The 18,755-nt window shown below is 33.2% G+C and overlaps 3 protein-coding genes across 4 annotated transcripts; 1 reads left to right on the top strand and 2 right to left on the bottom strand.

The window, feature by feature from the left end:
* Window positions 1-1,363: 1,363 nt before the first annotated feature.
* Window positions 1,364-5,661, bottom strand: LOC125821458 (mitogen-activated protein kinase 17). Of its 2 annotated transcripts, none has more exons than XM_049500873.1 (12): window positions 5,634-5,661; window positions 5,081-5,140; window positions 3,971-4,379; window positions 3,752-3,879; window positions 3,371-3,430; window positions 3,105-3,254; window positions 2,856-3,011; window positions 2,641-2,778; window positions 2,479-2,552; window positions 2,089-2,181; window positions 1,733-1,991; window positions 1,364-1,619 (listed from the first exon to the last, which is right to left on the bottom strand). In XM_049500873.1, the coding sequence occupies exons 2-12, from the start codon at window positions 5,081-5,083 to the stop codon at window positions 1,548-1,550; spliced, it is 1,542 nt and encodes a 513-aa protein (XP_049356830.1). In that variant the 5' UTR covers window positions 5,084-5,140; window positions 5,634-5,661; the 3' UTR covers window positions 1,364-1,547. The 2 variants fall into 2 exon arrangements, with proteins under 2 accessions (XP_049356830.1, XP_049356829.1); XM_049500872.1 differs by lacking the exon at window positions 5,634-5,661 and adding an exon at window positions 5,212-5,325.
* Window positions 5,662-9,075: 3,414 nt separating this feature from the next.
* On the top strand, window positions 9,076-11,671 carry LOC125821533 (60S ribosomal protein L31-like). Its single transcript, XM_049500950.1, has 2 exons — window positions 9,076-9,233; window positions 11,290-11,671. The coding sequence occupies exons 1-2, from the start codon at window positions 9,151-9,153 to the stop codon at window positions 11,567-11,569; spliced, it is 363 nt and encodes a 120-aa protein (XP_049356907.1). The 5' UTR covers window positions 9,076-9,150; the 3' UTR covers window positions 11,570-11,671.
* A 448-nt stretch (window positions 11,672-12,119) lies between these two features.
* LOC125821450 (nudix hydrolase 25) lies at window positions 12,120-16,533 on the bottom strand. The gene is made up of 6 exons (XM_049500864.1): window positions 16,370-16,533; window positions 14,824-14,874; window positions 14,522-14,614; window positions 14,250-14,344; window positions 12,526-12,637; window positions 12,120-12,433 (listed from the first exon to the last, which is right to left on the bottom strand). Exons 1-6 carry the CDS (start codon window positions 16,433-16,435, stop codon window positions 12,329-12,331), a joined length of 522 nt encoding a protein of 173 aa, XP_049356821.1. The 5' UTR covers window positions 16,436-16,533; the 3' UTR covers window positions 12,120-12,328.
* Between the last annotated feature and the right edge of the window lie 2,222 nt (window positions 16,534-18,755).

The raw sequence follows: 18,755 nt of genomic DNA, 5'->3' as shown, positions 1-18,755 counted from the left end.
AAAAAGTGAACAAAATTCACTTTCAGAAGCAAAAACCCATACTTAGAACTGCAACAAATCCGTACTATGATGCCTTTTTTTAATTTAGGCTTTGAATTTGCAGGGCACCCCACAGAAAACCTGTAAGTATTTCAGAGCTATAATTCATAAGCTCTCCCCTGTTATGCAATCCAAAGCCCTACAAATTCATTTCACAAAAATAAAATTCAAAATAACTGAAGAAAAAAAAGAAGACAAAGCAATTCGCCGTAAATTGAACAGAAATTTTCGGAGCTCTACAATGGTGTTTAGCTTGAATCTGCTAATGAAGAAACCCTAATTGTGTTTTCTTTTTTATTTATAGAGAGAGAAAGAAAGAGAATACTGTTGGGCTGGGCTTTGGAGTTTGGGCTAAAATGCATGTGTCGTTCGATTTTAGGTTTTGAAAAAGTGGATATCCAATATTGAACATTTCAATTTCAATTCGATTTGATTTGGTGTTTTTAGAACGAGTTTTTGATGTGAATGAAAAATAAAATGAGGATAAAATCAAAATATAAGATACTTAAAAATTTAAAACTATGTTAAGTGATGATGTGTCTTATCATTGAACACTTATATTGTGCTTAAAAGACCATATTTGTTTTTGTCAAGAATATTGTGCCCTCCAACTACTTCTCAAGGAAAATCAAAATGAAGACAAGTTCCTTTACATGACATACATCGACAAAAATACGTATGAGTTCCTCTTGAGAATTAATATTTGAAGTTAACTATCTGAATTGTAAATTTGTTTCTACTTTGATTTGTTCATGAATGATTTAATTGCTACTTAACTTATGCTTTTGGTTAAGGAAATGTCCATATATATATGTATTATTTTTATTTTTTAATAAAAAATTAATAAAAGTTGGATCTTCAGTGCACCAGAGTTTGAAACCTTACACATAACACCGAACCAAACTTTTGAAAAACAAAAGTACATAGCCAGCCAAATAAATAGTAATGGACCTTCACTAACAAGATCCAAGAGACATAGTGGAACAGAAGGAATCAATCCACAATTAACCAAAGGTCTCGGATTTGATCCCTGGGCAGGAAGTGATTGCCCTTTTAATGAGTCATGCTCAACGTGAATCCAATTAATTCAACCAAGTTTTAAATTGTTAGAAGCTTGAGAGCTTTAAGGGCTCCTCATTTGCAATAGCAATAGCAATTTCTATACTGATAGTGAAAGGAGCAGAATTTTTGTCAATGTCAAATAAGAAACTTTGCAAAACTTACAAAACTTCCCCTAGAGATGACAATTGACAAAGAACAATTACCAATTTTTAGGAGAACAATATAGAGTGGATTATATACATGAAAATAGTTGCTGAGGTAGTTAAAATTAAACTCTTCTCATTCATTGTATTCGATGAAGCTGTCAAAGCATATAAAATTAATCTAGAACGCCATACAGACGAAAATGGCCAGGTCTTGGACCTCTTAGTAGCCAAACTGTTACATTCTAGCAAGTATTACTAATCAGAAATCTACCAGTAGCTCATCCGCGCCAGTAGAAGAAGTCAAGCATACAATGTTGCTGGCTCCTTTGACGATCTACTAATCCCATTATCATATCGTTTGTAAGTTGTATCCTGAGGAGAAATGCAGAGTTAAGGTGAAAACATGAACGATAGAGAAGTGTTTCTTCATTTTGTGAGTGAGTTGTTTTCTGAAGATCAAAATGTGACATATGAGAAGAACTTACCTCACAGTCATCCCACACTGCCCCAACACACTTGGAAAAGCTAATGCTAGCACTTCTTATTAAGCAACGCGCTGTGTTGCTTGTTGGACTAAGCTCATTCTGGCTATGACCTTCATTTTCATTACTAGAATCAGCTTTGTTCACCTCGTCTGTTCCTCTCTGGCTTAGAAGGCGTTTATGAGCAACAACTGTTTCAACATGTCTTTCGAAATCATCATGTTGATCAGTTTCCTCATCTATTGAAACATAGACACGCTCTCTGTCGAAAAAAAATGATGAGTTTATTTGAGAGTAAGCAAATTTTATCCGACACTACTCTTAAATGTAAGCAATAACAAATATCAGGGTCAACTAACCTGGGCAACGAGGTATATCGCCTTGGATGGTGAGTAATATTTCTTCCATCTCCCTCAAGTAGGTCAAATTGTTCCTTAAAGCAATCAACACCACTGAATGCAGATCAAAATTCATGTTAGTATAGCATTCAAAATTATAGCTTAATGCACACAATCAAAGACGCTTATATATTAAGTGTCAATTCGAGTGATACATTTTTGAAATATTCTCGAAGCTCATTTTGATCCATTACAACAATATTTTTATTAATACATGACCAGATGGCAGATATCACATGGATTGAAACTGAGTGGAGTGTTCAAAACTGGAAGACCACTGCTTCAAGTATGGGCGCGGGCTATAATTGCAACACAAGCAAGTGGATGAATAAGGAGAACTATTGGCAGTACCTTGGGTACAAAAAGCTAGTGTGTTCAGTGCCATGAAGATACTCCTGCAACATCTGAGGGTGGTACTCTAAAATCTGTCCAGGGAAACATCAATGTTGCAATACAACGGAGGCAGAACAAAATGAATGTCCACAAAAGATAAGAATGGTTGACAACTCATACCTCCCGGTAGATGAGTTCTGTAATATCCTCTTTTGCCAGTTTTCTTCTTTCAAAGTCGAATTCAAATTTTGAAATAGGCCGAGCAGATGGTTCATGCTCAATGTTTGCTAAACCACGGAAGTACGGATGTGCTAGTGCCTGTATTAGGATAACATGAGTGGAATATAATTTGCATCACAAACTGCAATAAATGTACTATGTTTTCTAAGTCCTACCTCTTCAGCAGACGGGCGATCTTTGGGGTCAAAAGCAATCAAACTCTCAAGTAATCTTAGAGCTAATGGATCTATATCCGGGAATTTCTGAGAGAGAGGAACAGGAGCTTTCTTCGTCATGCTGCTTAAATGTATCCTTGCTTTGTCATTTTTAATCTACATACATGGGGAAAATGGATCAGACTTATTTGGTTATTCGTTATACATCACTAACTTATTGACTTTAACTGAGAAAAGGGAAGGACAGACCCTTGAAATAACTTCAGTGGATGGAGAACCAAGCAAATCAGTAATCAAATCCAATTGGTGGACGACATCATCCCCCGGAAACAATGGCTGCTTTGTAAGCATTTCTGCAAATATACATCCTATACTCCACATATCAACTGCCGGCGTGTACTGCAATAAGTAGTTTGTTTTAGAATTGATACAAAATAGAATTAATTCTGAAGTGTCACTGGATAAGAAACAGAAGTATATAAGAATGTAAGTTGTCCTATAAATGACATACTTACTTTGGAGTAAAACGAACCACAAAGTTCAGGAGCACGGTACCAACGAGTTGCCACATAGTCCTATACAGAGCAAAGAAGTTAAGAATCTTACTTGGAATAAATCAAAAATAGTTTTTAGATATATTTCAAGAAAAAGAAGGGATAGACTACGAAACAAAGAGAAGTATATGAGGTTATTGAAGTATGTTGCTCGGATTCTCCAAAAATGCACTACTTTTAGAGGATCCAACATGCACCCGTCAACATTTTTGAAGAATCCGAGCAACATAGCTTGAAAGAGGTGTAATAACTTGACATTTTAATGACAACAATGCGACCTTTCGGCTGGATATTATGGTTAAGATATATCGAGAAAATTTTAAGTAGAGAAATGCTTCATACAGTCCAGAAAATAGCAGACGGGGTATCGCCAAATGCTGCCCGAGCAAGCCCAAAATCACAAAGTTTCAACTTGCAATCTGCATTTGCTAAAATGTTCTTTGGCTTCAAATCTCGATGGAACACGTTTGCTGTTGAATCAACAAATGAGAGAATAAGTCATAAAATATGTAAAAGAGAAATCTAACTAGAATAACAGAGAGAAAAATGAGGAACAGCCACCTGTGTGCATATATTTTAAACCTCGAAGAAGCTGATACAAGAAGAATTGATAATGTTCAGGCGAGAGACTGCCGTTGGCCTTAATGACATGCTGAAGGTCACACTCCATCAACTCGAAAACAACATATATATCCTTGAATTCTCTCGGACATGGAGGTAACAGAATATGCTTTATTTCTACAATGTCTGGATGTCGAAGCAACCTTAGGAGCTTTATTTCTCTAAGAATACGAGTGGCTTCAGAGACATGCTCAAAAACATTGTTGATCTTCTTTATCGCTACCTTCTTTCCTGTATGAGTATCAACTGCTGATGCAACAACACCATAGCTCCCCTTTCCAACAACCTCTTGGATTTCATATTGATGTGCTTCACCATATTCAGTGAAGAATTCCTTGAAAGGCATTGTCTGAGATATTAAAAGACTTTATTAGAACTGTACATGCCCAAGTCCATTTAAGCAGACCATCAGTCCATTCTCCAACCAATATGGGACTTTAACTGGCTCGTGAGGGGAGGATTGCCCAAGACCATATAAGCAAACCATCAATACATTCCTCAACCAATGTGGAACTTTAGCCCACTCTAACACTTACATTAATTTTCAGTGATTTTGTGGAAAGTGTTCAAGAAAATAAGGAAATAATCCTCTTAAGTGTCGGAAAATGATATGATGGGGATCCGGTAATCATTTATGCTAGAGAATCAAATGCAAACTTGATGAACCACTCTAGGTAATATTGACTCAAGTGCGAGTTATAAAGTAGTCATGGGAAATCGAACACTAGCAATGAAAATTGATAACATTCATAGTTTCACAGAGACACAAAAAGTGGCAATCACAAATCAACAGCTAAAACTAACACAACTACTATGCAGGTGAACAACAATAAGGAAAACACCATTACACATGAATAAATTAAACTTAATGATGAGAATGGCTAAATTGTTTATAACAACAACAACATACTCAGTGAAATCCCACAAAGTGATGTCTGGGGAGGGTAGACTGTACACAGAACTTACCACTAGAGAGATTGTTTCCAAAAGACCCTCGACTCAAGCAAATCAATGCAGTAATTAAAAGGGAAAAAAAAGAAGTAAAGTTACCATCTTTTTAGTATTTAGACTTCAATTTAAGATGCACCTGTTTAAAATCACATCCAAGACCTACAATATGTCAAAAAGTTAAAAATAAGTGCAATGAAAGTTTTAAGAAAAATCAAAATAAAAGTTTATACCTCTGAATTATGGTTAGGGATAACAGCTCTTAGATAATAATAATAATAATATGTCTTCTTCTGTCCACACTTTCTGGTAAGACTTTATATTTATACATTCATGAAAGTGTAGCACGTCTAAAGAAACGACCAGGTAAAAGCAACCCCAGTTGAAAGCTGTTATATTTATATCAGTAAAATATTAAAATACTATATAATAAAAATTTTTAAAAATAGACTAAATTAGAATATGTCAGCTTTACTTTTCCATATCACAATGTTCCCTCAAACAGCTTTATCCAAACAATAATAAAGTAGAATTGAGGTACAGGAGATAATTTCAATCAATACTATTCGAATAGACAATTCATTTGTTTGAATCCAGAAAATATGAAAATAGAATGTGTAAGGAAGTTATGAAGAATTAGAAAGAAAGAGCAGACCTTTTGCAAACTGAGGTAACTAGTGAGAATTTCTTCAGTGAAAACTTAAAGGCTTTAGTCAGTTAGGATAAACTGATAACAGCCAACATTTTACCTATTCTTCAGGATCCTGTTTTGTTTTAGCTTATTTCACGTTCATTAATAAAAATATAAGGTATGATTTATTATGTTGATAATTTTTATCATATGTTTCTCGAGAATTGAGCACTATTAAGATACTTACTGTTTTTATTAAAGTGACACTTATTTTGGGATGGATAAGGTGGATAACATGAGCGTTAGTTAAGGGAACAATCAATCAAGCATGTATTAATTTAAAGCTTAGTTGTACAAATGTTTTTGATTATATATTATGATATTTTATAAATAAATATAAATGAATAAGCATCGTGGACATAAGATGTACATTTAATTTATATCTACCAAACTCTACGCACATTTATTTTTGGTACGGCCAAGGACAACATTTTTAGTTGACAAATTGCTTGTTTAATACAAATTTTATAAGCCAAATATACATATAAATTTTTTTGGAAACACGTCATTCCAAGCTTACAAATTATTATTCAAAAGTATTCTAACTACATATAAAATTACCAGATCAGTGGATTAACTTGTTTGATTTGAACTTTGAAAACATTCCTGATAAGTGATAACGTAGATGAGATATCCTATAATTATTGAAGATGAATTAATTAGTTAGTTATATTAATCTAACAACTGGTGGTTAATTGTTTACTAAGCCAACCACAAATAACGTGTTATCCTTTTTGATTTATTTAGAAATAATGATAGAAAGGGTTGACCTCGAACTTTAAGGAAATTGTCTTTTACTCTCATTTATAACTTAAATAAAAAAAATTATCTAATTTTTTTTTTTTAATTTGATGTACTTTATTATATTTTTCATGTGTGTTTTTTGTGAAAAAAAATATTATATAGCTAAAATAATATTTGTAACGAAATTATATCCCTACTGATCTAATGATAATTACAGAAATGACTTGATTAAAAAAAGTCAAAAGTAGAGAAGGAATATTATGCTATATTATTTCATTCAGTTTTTCTTATATTTCTTCATCTTGCTAGAGTTTGACCAACAACACAAAACACACGTGTCTCCTATTCGGTGTTCGGAGTCTGTATGGGAGTATGTTTCTCACTTAGTATTCGAAGTCCGTATTAAAGACTTGACTAAATTTGAATTATGCATTACTCTAATTTGTAATATTACGTATCTTATCAGATTTTTCGTTAATATATACACTTTTTTTTTTTCTGGCTATGAGATGTGGAGAAATTAAACCTTCAATATTAAGATTTTTCTTGGATTCTTTTGACAGCAACCTTTGATTTTATTAATTGAGTTGTCCAGTTGATGTAGACATAATTATTAGGAGAGTCTTAATTTTATCAACTAATTGATGTAATAAAGGTCGACTTTGAACCATAGATAAATTAGATGTATAATTAAATTAAGTAAAATGGTTATTTTATACTCCTTTTGTTTGTCGTGACAATTAAATAATGTTTCAAAGATATATGCATTTCAAAACAAGGTGGATGGAATATGTAGTTTGTGTCTTGTTAAAATCAAATAAATTGTATTAACAAATTGCAAAGTCAAATTGACATACTTGAGCCAAATATATTGTATATGGGAAATTAGGAGTTCAAATTTAATAGTTTGTCTCTTCCACTTGCCAAAGAACATTATAAATTTAGTCTATCCTTGATATTTTATTTATTTGAGATCATTTGCTTGAATATGACGTTTAAAATATTGATGGAGAGAAGTTGCAAAATGAAGATATTACTAATTAAAAGATAAGTTTAACATAGAACATATATCTTGGAAAACATATAAAATTGTATGATCAAAACCGTTTAGCTAAAATTAATTTCTGAAATGTTCCAAAACAAAAAGGAAATAGTATATATTAGGTTGAAACATTAGCTCACAAAAATAAAGAGCAAGCAACATAAATCTGACCAATTTAGAGTTTAGTTATATGTCTTTGTTTATAGTTTTCGAAATTACCTTATGCACCACAGTTACTTTGCCAAATAGCACTTAAATACATGTATCTCAGGTACATGCTGGTCAAACACTATACCCAAAATAATCTTTAGCGATATTTAATTAACGACATTAGCTTAATTACCACTAAAATATGTATTTTTAGCGGCAATAATACTTTTGTAAAATGTCTTTAAAACCTATAGTGACATTGGATCCAATTACAATTAACTTATGTCGGTAAATGTTTTAGCACTCTTTATTAATGTATATATTTACTACTGCTAAAAGTTATTTTTGCTATAGTAAAATTAGGTGTAATTTATTCCAAATACACCTTAACCAAGTGTGATCACATATATCTGAAATACACTAATTATCTTGCTCGCCTCTCTTCCCATGTATCTGTATTTCAAAATGTATTTGGTAGCAAAAATATATGTATCTAGTATCAAAAGATGCATGTTGACTCTCTTGCTCGTCTCTTTCTTCTCTCGCTCGCATCTCCCTATGAATCCATATTTTAGAATGTATCTGGTAACAAAGATGCATGTATCTAGTATTAAAAGATACATATTAACTATCTTGCTCGTCTCTTTTCTCTCTTGTTCGCCTCTTTTCCTATGTATTTGTATTTCAGAATGTATCTGGTATCAAAAGATACATGTTAATTCTCTTACTCGCCTCTCTCCTCTCTGACTCACCTCTCTCTATGTATCTGGTATCAAAGATACATGTATCTAGTATCAAAAGATACATGTTGACTCTCTTACTCGTCTCTTTCCACTCTCACTTGCATCTTCCTATGTATAAGTATATTAGAATGTATCTGGTAACGAAGATACATGTATGTATCTGGTATTGAATGATACACGTTGACTCTCTTGCTCGTCTATTTCCTCTCACACCCGCCTCTCTCCCTTTGTATTTGTATTTCAGAATGTATCTGGTATCAAAGAAACATGTATCTAGTATCAAAAGATACATGTTGACTCTCTTGCTTGCCTTTCTCCTCTCTCACTCACCTCATTTAAGATACATATATCTAGTACTTTGTTATATGTATCTCACTTGAAATTTGAAGAAGTGATATATCTAACTTGAAATATGATACAAAATTATTAATTAGTGAGACAATATGTAATTATTTCAAACTAAATTAGTATTTTTTTTATCCTTAATAGTAGTAGACTTTATGGACAGATTATCAAGCCATATGGACCACTCTGGAAATTTGCCATCTGTGGGCCGAGGAAGCCCAAATAACATGAGCAGCTAAAGTAGGCAGGCCCAGCTACAGAGTACAGCCTACAAAATAGCAATTGCGCTGCTTCACGGCCCGGTCTCTCGCCGTCTCCTTTGAAACCCTAGTAAGTTTGCCTTGCTCTCCTTTTCTTCTTCCATTGAAATTGTTGTTTAGGGTTTAAGCTAATTGAAGCAGGAATTTTTGTTCATTGTTTGCAGGGAAGTGTAAGTTTAGACTTAAAGGAGTTGAAAATGTCGGACAAAACCAAAGGAAGAAAAGAGGAAGTGGTTACCAGGGAGTACACCATCAACCTCCACAAGCGCTTGCATGGCTGGTAATCACTGTTTTATTTTTGGATTTCTGTTTAATACGATTTTGATTATCACTTTCATAATCTGAATCAGTATTTTGTTATTGTACCAAAAAATACATCTTTTGTTAAATAGAGCTGATTGCTTTTATCAATTTTATGATTATATGAAGAAAAATTGTCCCTAGAATACATAGCTGTGTTGTTTCATATCCAATGTATGGATGCATTTTGAGTTCTAGAGTACGAATAACTGTTTCCGTTAGCTCATTTGACAACTGTGAGTGTGGAGCCTAAATGACATGAAAAAAGGCGAAGTTGGAGTATTAATTCTATAGAGTTGATCACTTTTGTCAATTTTATGGTTATCTGAATAAAATTTGACCCTAGAATATATAGCTGTGTTCTTTTATTTCCAATTTATAGTTGTCTGGTGCTTGTTTATCTTTTATGTGTATTATGTAAATGCCAGATAGTAGGGATGCATTTTGAGTTCTAGAGTATGACTAAGTGTTTCCACAGCTCATTCGATAACTATGAGCGGAACCTAAATGAGGCGAAGTTGACCAAAATAATGGGCAAAAAAACTTAATGAAAACTGTCTATAGCGTACTAATTAAGTGCTCTATACGACTTCCATTGACGAACCGAACGTAATGGCCATTAAAGTTCCCCAGCATCTTCCCCATTCAATATAGTGCACTAAATATTTAGTGCGCTATGTAGTTAGTTTTAGCTTGAAAAAACTGTTTATTTCCTGATGTTAACAAAATTTTAACTAAATTAACATTAGGAAAATAACTAATTTAATACATTAACATTATGGAATTAGATAAAGTAGTAAATAGCGAAGTAACACATTAAAAATTGAAATTAGTTTACTGATTGGCACATTAACAATTGAACAAATAACAAAGAATAAACAATTTACTAATAATAATTAAACAAAGAAAAAAAACACTTAGTTGAAACTATAAAACGATCAACTATTTAGAATACCAAGACTAATAAACAAATAAGCATGCTTTGGATATAGATGTATTAGACATTGACCACAATTTTTTTTGAAATAAATGCCTCAATTGAAAGTTGTTTAGAGTTGATTTGAATCGTATTGAAAGTTGATTTTTTCCTGTGATTTTTGCTTAGAATCTTGTTCTTTGACTCAAACATACCTATAATCTTGATTTTTGGGGAATTCTTAACGAGGTGGGGCTGGACCTTCAATAGCTTCACGTTTTTCTTTTTTGAAAATTGAATGGGGACCTGTGGGGAAGAAGAGGGTGAGGGACTTTTTAGGAGTTACATAGTGCACTAATTTAGTGCGTTTTATTGCTCCATTGACTTTAATGGCTATTAAGGCCTGGTCTGGCGATGGAAGTCATAATAAATTGTCCATTATTTTGGTCAACTTCCATCTTTTTTCATGTCATTTAGGTTCCGCTCTCGACAATATATAGATAGCCAGGCTATAGTGTGCATGAGTGAGAGTTTGCTAAAAATGTGTCAACAGTGGGCCAAATTGTCAACTAGTGTGAAAAGAAAAATGGAATAGTAAGTAAATAAATACCCATTTTATTCAAGGTGCTGTTAGGAAAGAATATTGACATGCTTCATAGCTATTGTACACCAAAATCACTCAGGTTAAGCTTAATTTATCACTTGAATGTATTGGCTGACTGGAATTTGTGGAATAGAGACTGTCCAGATATTTCATATTGCTGCTATGGTTATAATAATTTCATTTGTTGTGTGTTCTAACTGATTTTGAGTTGCTAATTGATCAAACTACCATTATTTTCATAGTATTTTAGTGTTCTCATCATCAATATGATGTGTGTGCTGTGTATTTTTGTTGATGAACCCCTCGATGCTCTCCTGTAAAATTATGACCTATTGAGTACAACTATACATTTCGGTATCCTAGACCAGGATTATTTGCTTTATTTTTTGGTGGGGAGAGATTTCTGTTGAACCTTTTGGCTTGGTGAAACTGTTAACAGCACATTCAGTTTAAGTATATATGTTGCTCCATGCCGAGTTAGTGGTCTAACATTAGAATGCTATGCTTTTGTAACAGCACCTTCAAGAAGAAGGCTCCCACAGCCATCAAGGAGATCCGGAAGTTTGCAGTGAAAGCTATGGGTACAAAGGATGTCAGAGTGGACGTGAAGTTGAACAAGCACATCTGGAGCAGAGGAATCCGAAGTGTCCCAAGGAGAGTCAGAGTTCGTATTGCTCGCAAAAGGAATGATGACGAAGATGCAAAGGAAGAGCTCTACTCCCTGGTTACCGTAACTGAGATCCCACCAGAGGGATTGAAGGGACTTGGCACCAAGATCATTGAGGATGAAGATTAAGCTATCAGTAGTGGAGAACGATAGACACATTATTTATTTGAGAATTATCAATTTTGTTTCGAAACTTAATTTGTTCTTGGACTAATATGGTCTACTTCACAATTCGGATTGTTAGATTTGTGTGCCTTGGGCTTACGAGATCCAATTATCCGTTGTGTCAGTATATGACCATGCAAGTTTTTTTTGTGATTTCTAGATTTCGTGCTGTGATTTTGGTTGTGCTTTATATAATAGTAAGTAGTATCTACAAGGATTAATGTTGGGTGTTCGTGCTAGCTAGAGAGCCTTTTTACTGTGATTTCTTCTTATTCGTCAAAGTTGTAGTCTGTGATCTTCATTTCTAACCCAACACCACACCATTATTTCTGGAAAACGTTGGAAAAATTGACAGAAGATTGTAAGGTGATGGCGAGTAAAGCCCAGATATCCAACCATACAACTCGAGTTCAAATGAATTGGTCATGAACAGCAAAATTAACTTCTTTGCTCAACTTGATCATTGCACAAAGGAACTTAGAGACTGCTAGACATTTGTCTTTCACTATAGGAAGTATAGTTCGACTACTCGATGACATCTACTTTTTCAGACAATCAATTAACATGTGGAAAGAAGTATTTTATTACAATCAGATCATCAACCTATATTTGCAGATCTTAGCAGACAAGTTCATGTACAAGGAGCCTAAAGAAGTTCTGAATCCCAATAACAAGTAACCTGTGTAAGGAATGAGGACTATATGCAAACAACGTGCACAGGATTCACCATTTCGTTGATTGGCATTTAGCAGCTTTGCTACCATCATTGAGGTAAGACTGGAAAGTCCGAACAACTTCCTCATACGTTGGCCTCTTGTAGTCTACAGCCTGTCATTATTTAGGACGACAAGGTTCAAAGTTAGTGTTTTGACATACGTAATGTATGAAGTTTAAAACTGGTTATCCACTTTGGAAAATACCTGCTCAATTACTTCTTCTGGTCTTGCCCACTTCCACTCTGAGAATTCTGGTTCTGCTTCACCAGTTGCTAAGTTGATTTCACTTTCAGCATTGGTAGATTGCATAAGAAACCTGCCAGACACATAAAATCCTTTTTTTATATGTTACAGTTGACTCCAATGTCTCTGGAAAAACTATTATTCGTTCATGAGAACAGAAATGTGTCATTTTGGCTGAAAACTAGACAAAGCTCGTCGACTGCAATTGTGCAAATGCTATTTTATATACTTCTTTCATCAACTGATGGGTGAATCCAAAACATAAACAAGTAAAAAAGCAGCATCAGGCGCTGATCTTTTAGCACAAGTACTTGCTATGGTGTGAAAGAAATTGATGCAAAATCTTCATTTTACAAAAGCAGAAGCAGGAAATCTAGATCCAATTGCAGGCTTCTGCTTTACCAAAACCAATACCTACGAGTAATTACACCATTAGCTCCCTACACTGCTTAGATCCTTCACTTGTCTTGACGTACTTATGTCGAATGAGTTTGACACGGGTGTGGGTACTTCGTGCAGTGCCTCTAAATTTAAAAACAGCAGAAAACTACATATACCCGTATTGGATATCTACACACTCTTTTCAAATACAAGTACCCACTACCAGGTAGATGCAACATAGTTATCCCCCAGGAGCACAGAAGTCAGGAAGTATTGGAATCAGATCACTGCCCACATAAGCTCCAAGTCCCCGAGTGTGTACAAGATCTATATACTGCTCTAACTCTCCATGATTATTTATCACTTGGGTTAACATAATTCAATAGAGGATAGACTAAGATGTAACTCAATCTAAAAGATAAATTTTCCTAATATCTTCTTGGTGCATCATTAAAACAGAACGACGCATCGAATGTAGGTGAATTCCAAAAAGACCCACTTCTCCCGACGTGAGATATGTTAGCATCATTTCATATTCAAAGAGAGGATATACAGCAGTGAACTATCAATACTGTGCTCAGGATGCACAGTTTTTCTTTCACATCAAATGATAAAGTATTTCTATTTATTTGAACTCCTTTAGGACATCAAATCCAATTATAGAATAAATCCACTGACTTCTTACATCACATGGAATTCGGAAACATGTTATATGAAGCTGGAAACATTCAGCAGAGACCAAGAGGAACGATAAGATAGTTCATAATAGATGGAAGAACTGCTTAACATAGTTTTTCTAATGCAAACGGCAAGAAAACAAGAGAACTCTAATAGACTGTTAATTTACACTCTCTTGCACAGGAATGGTGTTCATTTGGAGACTAATCCGTTGCTTTATCACATACACAGGAATGCTATCTTTTACCAGTGGAGGAGGACGAGTACAAATATCTACACGAATGCATGCCAACAAACAAATAAAGAAAGTGAAAAAAGTAGGATTAGATGGACATCTTAATTTTGGTCGTCAAATAAAGAGTTTAACTCATATATTTTCTGATCCACCTACGTGATCTACTTTTATAAGGCTTAACCGATACATGGAAGAGGACTGATGGCAGCAGCTTGAAACATTGTTTCATAGGCAAAATATGAATAAGGCATCTTTTAAGTTTGATAATGCAAACATACAAGGTTCCTCCCAGGAAAAAGGTGTTTATGGATAAACACAATATTTCTTGAAGATATATTTTGTCTTAAAAGAACAAAGCACAATTATATCAAGAAAACCATAGGATACCTACCATTTCTGTGCCTGTCCATGCCATTCTCCTCCCCAAAGACGGTTTACTTTGGCCTTTACGGCTGGTGGGAAGTCATACGTCAACCATTGTGGGACCTGACAATATGAAACAACCATTATAAATAAATGATCTGATCATTCGAGCTTTTGGACACCAAGGTTTCATGTTTCTTGCCGGATTAATACTTTGCGGTCAGAGGGGAATTAATTTTTAACATGGCATAATCTAGACATATACATCTAACTAATGAAAACTTTTCACGTTAGACGGACCTCTGCAATTATTTCAGCTGATGTTATTCCAGTTTCCTCTCGCAATTCCCTAATGGCAGCAGATTTAGGGTCTTCTCCATCTTCAATGCCCCCCTATTCAAGTTAATTACCATTAGATAGCTAAACAGTACCAGCACAGTTAAGAATATTGAGTAATAAAATGTACAAATCAGTGTGTTAGATTGCTAAAATACTTAGCATTTGATCCTTATATTACTAATCAAGGCTAGAATATAACTCTATTCCTACAAAAGCTAGTAGTGAGCCACTTTCTACAGAGAAGGTATTAATAACAATGTTACCTGTGGCATTTGCCATGCTCCGGGTACATTCAATCTGGAAGCCACAAAGACCTGCAATTGCATCATAACCAGATAAGACCCCAGATTTTACGTATTTATATTTAGTAAAGACACCATTTACAACATTTTTGTTGATCAAAATACATGTGAAAGTAATTATCTAATATATGATTACATTTATTGCATGTAAACAAAGACGGAAAAGGGGAAGTTGTAATTTGAATTCTGATCAAGTGAAACAAAATGCATCCGATACTTGACACGGAACTGCTTAAGGAGAGAAAATCAGAAGTAAATCTTACTGTTGCAAAGTCATTCCCTTCAAAACTTAAGTACTTTATAGGGAGAGATATATTGCTTTTACTGCTATTTGGAATTAATAACTTTGTTTATGGAAGTTGGGACATAACAATAGCAATCAGAGAACTCGTTTTTTTCTGCTCTCCTTTATTGATTCATTCAATTGAACTGTTCTACTCCCCATCTTTTCTCATTCCAGTCTAAAAACTTTCTAGCTCAACTTAACATACTGTTCAGGTTCTCGCCCCTCATGTTACTTCATTTATTTTTATAATCGTGGTTTCTCGGGCCTTGACTAATTCCATGGGATACATGTCACCTCTCACCAGCAACATGTAGCAACATGTACCAATTAGTAATTGTAACTCTGTCCACCAAGCTAGGATAGAAAGGAAGAAATCTCCTAATGTTTTTGACTATGCTTGGATTTGAGCTTGAAAACTCATGGCTCTCAACCCTACTCATTGACCACGAAGCCACACCCTTGAGTGTCATAGTCCTTTACTGTTCTTCTTTATGTTTTTGGGCTTGTCTAATTTTAGTCCTTTGTTTTCTAACTCAAGGATCGTCACTCTGTCAGCCCGAAGGGCTAAAGTTGCTCTTGTCAAGGACGGAGCTACTAAGGGGCCAGGGGGGTCATCCTAACCCTCCTCAACAGAAAATTACATTGTTTATACATGATTACAATTACTTTTAATGCATACATAATAGATGTTGAGCACGACTTCTTTGTGTGTTTACTTCTTCATATTTTGAACCCTCTTAGTGAAAATTCTGGCTCCGTCACTAAATCTTGTTTGACAAATTAAAAGGGTAAAACTACCTAGTGCTACAACTCAAATACTAAAAATCAACAATTTGATAAACGATGTAACTAACATAAGTAAAGTAAAAAATGCTCATTTTTAGCATCCCTAAATAGATTTTTCTTTTGTTTCTCAGAAATATTTTTTTTTAAAAAGAGAAAGATTTCCCTAAATAAATACAGGTTAGATCAATAAGTACACTAACAAAACATAAATATCTAAATCTCAATTTATTACCCTTTTTAGTACAAATATCAGTAATCATGTAATTTAATTTTACCAAACTCCAAAAAAAGTTGCTCAGATCCAAACAGAGAAACCCAACACATCACATAAGAAAACCCAGAATCAAACACCAGAAAAACAGAGTAAACATGGCTTTAAGCCTTCTATTTGTTAGTAAAATGAAAGAATTAATTGAATAAATGAGAAAAGTATACCAAATGATCATGATTGATGAGACAAATTCCTACGTTAGGACGATAACCACAAGGGAGATTCTCCATTGATAAATATGTTTCTTCTGGGTTTGAGAAAATAAAGTCAGAACTGAGAAGTTTCAGAGAGAGAAAGAGAAAAGATCACTATCAGAAATCAGAAATAGGCAGCAATATATATGATAAAAGTCAAAACTTGTACTACTGCAACTTTTAAAAATTAAAGTGCTAAAAAGAGTTTAGTGGACGGAATGAGGTGATGATGACGAACTTCGACTCAAGACTTCTGATTAAAAAAGAAGAGCTTTATTAGTATTTTTTATTTATTTAAGATCTTGAATTTGAATTCTGAATATACAGTTATTTTTGTTAGGAAGTGATTAACTTAATTTGTGACTACTCATAACTGAATTTGAGTTTTGACATGTTATTTTATTATTAAAAACAGAAATTATTTTAATGCATAAGTTAGATGAAGATCTGGTTGTTAAGAACAAACTAAATAAGAGTATTAAAAATTTAAGCTTTCTACTATACAAAAAGTGTGTCAATTATTTTGGAAAGAAAAAATAATATAGGCATAATAGATCATTAATTCGTTTGAAATATACTTGTACTGATTTGTATTATATCACGTACAATATATATGTTTACTTAGCTCATGTCAATAATAATGTCCCACGGGGTATGGACTCAACCCCATGTTATCTATGCTGGAATAAAGGAATTTAAAAGTAAAATGGGAAATTAAAGAAACTAGCATATGTAAGAGTTCTATTTATTGAAGTGTATATAATTAGTTTTTGATTTTATTAAATTGATAAATACTTATTATTTATTTGAATTTGACTTTATGTATGTAATTATAAAAATAAAAATAAGAAGAAGGTTTAGGTGATAGTACAAAATCTTGCCCCCGTTAAGAAGGAATACGAATTTAAAAATAGCTTTTAAAATAAGATCATCTTATGCATCGATATGATTATATAGCGGCGTGTGAAATATTGAAACAAAATATGTTAAAACTCTCATTTCCCCCTTTCTCGTACCAAATTTTTCCTTTGATTTTTATTTTATTCTTTTCTAACTATTAGGAATTGAAATTATTTTTTTCCTTTTCTTCTCTCTAAACCTCCTTTCAATCATAATCAACGCATGCAATATTTCATTGGCAATTCAACATTTTTTATTGTTTCATTTTATATGACAAAAGGATAAATGCCAATGAGTTACTATTTACTTGGATTATGTTTGAAAAGATGAATTAGAAAAAGAAAAATAATTTATTTATTTATTTTGGAAAAAAAATAAAAAGATCCTCATAAGTCGTAACAAAAAGAAAGGGACAAAAACAGTAGCATAAATAATTAGTGGGGAAAAAAGGTACGTTTGACTTTTTTTGGAGACTTTTGAGTGGAAAAAAGAATCTAATAATGGAAGTAGCATCATCTTCAGGTGGATTTGTCAAATATTTTTTTAATTTTTTTGGTTTTTCCCTCTATGTTTAATACCTGCATTGGAGTTTAACTATTTTAAATTTTCGCCGCATAGAATCTCATTTAAGAGGAAGTGTTTTCTACTAAAACTAAACTTTGATAATCAAAATTCAAACATGAGACTTCTGGTTAAAAGAAAAACAATTGACCCACAATTGTTGATGGTGATTTGTCAATATTTTATTTCATAAAGAAATGAATATAACCTTAATATCCACACCTTACTTTTTAGTTTTGACATTATGTAAGGAATCAATTAAAAAGCAACTTGTCATTATTATAATTAATAAATAGCATATGGGATTAGTACAAGTACTTAATTCAATGCATAATTAGAGGGGTAAAAGTCCACTTATATAATCACTTTTTCCCCTTAGTTAATAATCTAATTTCAATTTATCCAAAAGTCAATTAAATTGCTATTGCATCCTAAATTTGATAAGTCTTTTTCAATCGATGCTTTTACTACGTCGAAAAAGTGTTGCTATCATAAGATTAGTGTTATAATATAGGATTAATATAATGATGGTTTTTTAAATTTATCATTAAATGTCATTTAGATATTCAAATTAGGCTGAATCCATCAATGACCCTTAAAGTTGGCACTAAGTTTCACTTACACTCTGTTTGGATCATTATTACCCATTGTATTATATTGTATTGTATTGTATTGTTACTATACCTACAATATTTGTTTTGATTGTTACTTAAAATGTATTGTATTGTTAAATTTCGTTGTTACGTAACAATGAAAATCCCTATTTTATGGAACAACCGATTTGGTGTGTTCCCATTGTTACTTAATTTCTTTTTCCAATTATATCTTTACATAATATTTCAAAATACTATTTTACCCTTTACCTTATATTATTTAATTCTAGTCAAACCTCCTA

This window comes from Solanum verrucosum, unplaced genomic scaffold (genome assembly GCF_900185275.1).
Source record: "Solanum verrucosum unplaced genomic scaffold, falcon-dt-bn FXZP01000217.1, whole genome shotgun sequence".
In the NCBI taxonomy this organism is placed as follows: Eukaryota; Viridiplantae; Streptophyta; class Magnoliopsida; order Solanales; family Solanaceae; genus Solanum; species Solanum verrucosum.
Note: the sequence above shows the minus strand (reverse complement) of the source record. Positions and strands in the feature narration are given on the sequence as shown.

Bases quoted from the DNA above. Each gene is read 5' to 3' on its own strand.
- LOC125821450 (XM_049500864.1), bottom strand. From the start codon at position 16,435: ATGGAGAATCTCCCTTGTGGTTATCGTCCTAACGTAGGAATTTGTCTC. The intron at 14,615-14,823 runs GTAACATTGTTA...TAACTTGAATAG, and splicing joins GAGCATGGCAAATGCCACAG to GGGGGCATTGAAGATGGAGA. The intron at 14,345-14,521 runs GTCCGTCTAACG...TCATATTGTCAG, and splicing joins CAGCTGAAATAATTGCAGAG to GTCCCACAATGGTTGACGTA.
- LOC125821533 (XM_049500950.1), top strand. From the start codon at position 9,151: ATGTCGGACAAAACCAAAGGAAGAAAAGAGGAAGTGGTTACCAGGGAG. The intron at 9,234-11,289 runs GTAATCACTGTT...CTTTTGTAACAG, and splicing joins CACAAGCGCTTGCATGGCTG to CACCTTCAAGAAGAAGGCTC.
- LOC125821458 (XM_049500873.1), bottom strand. The intron at 3,255-3,370 runs GTAAGTATGTCA...TACTTATTGCAG, and splicing joins GTGGTTCGTTTTACTCCAAA to TACACGCCGGCAGTTGATAT. The intron at 1,620-1,732 runs GTAAGTTCTTCT...ATTTCTCCTCAG, and splicing joins CAGTGTGGGATGACTGTGAG to GATACAACTTACAAACGATA.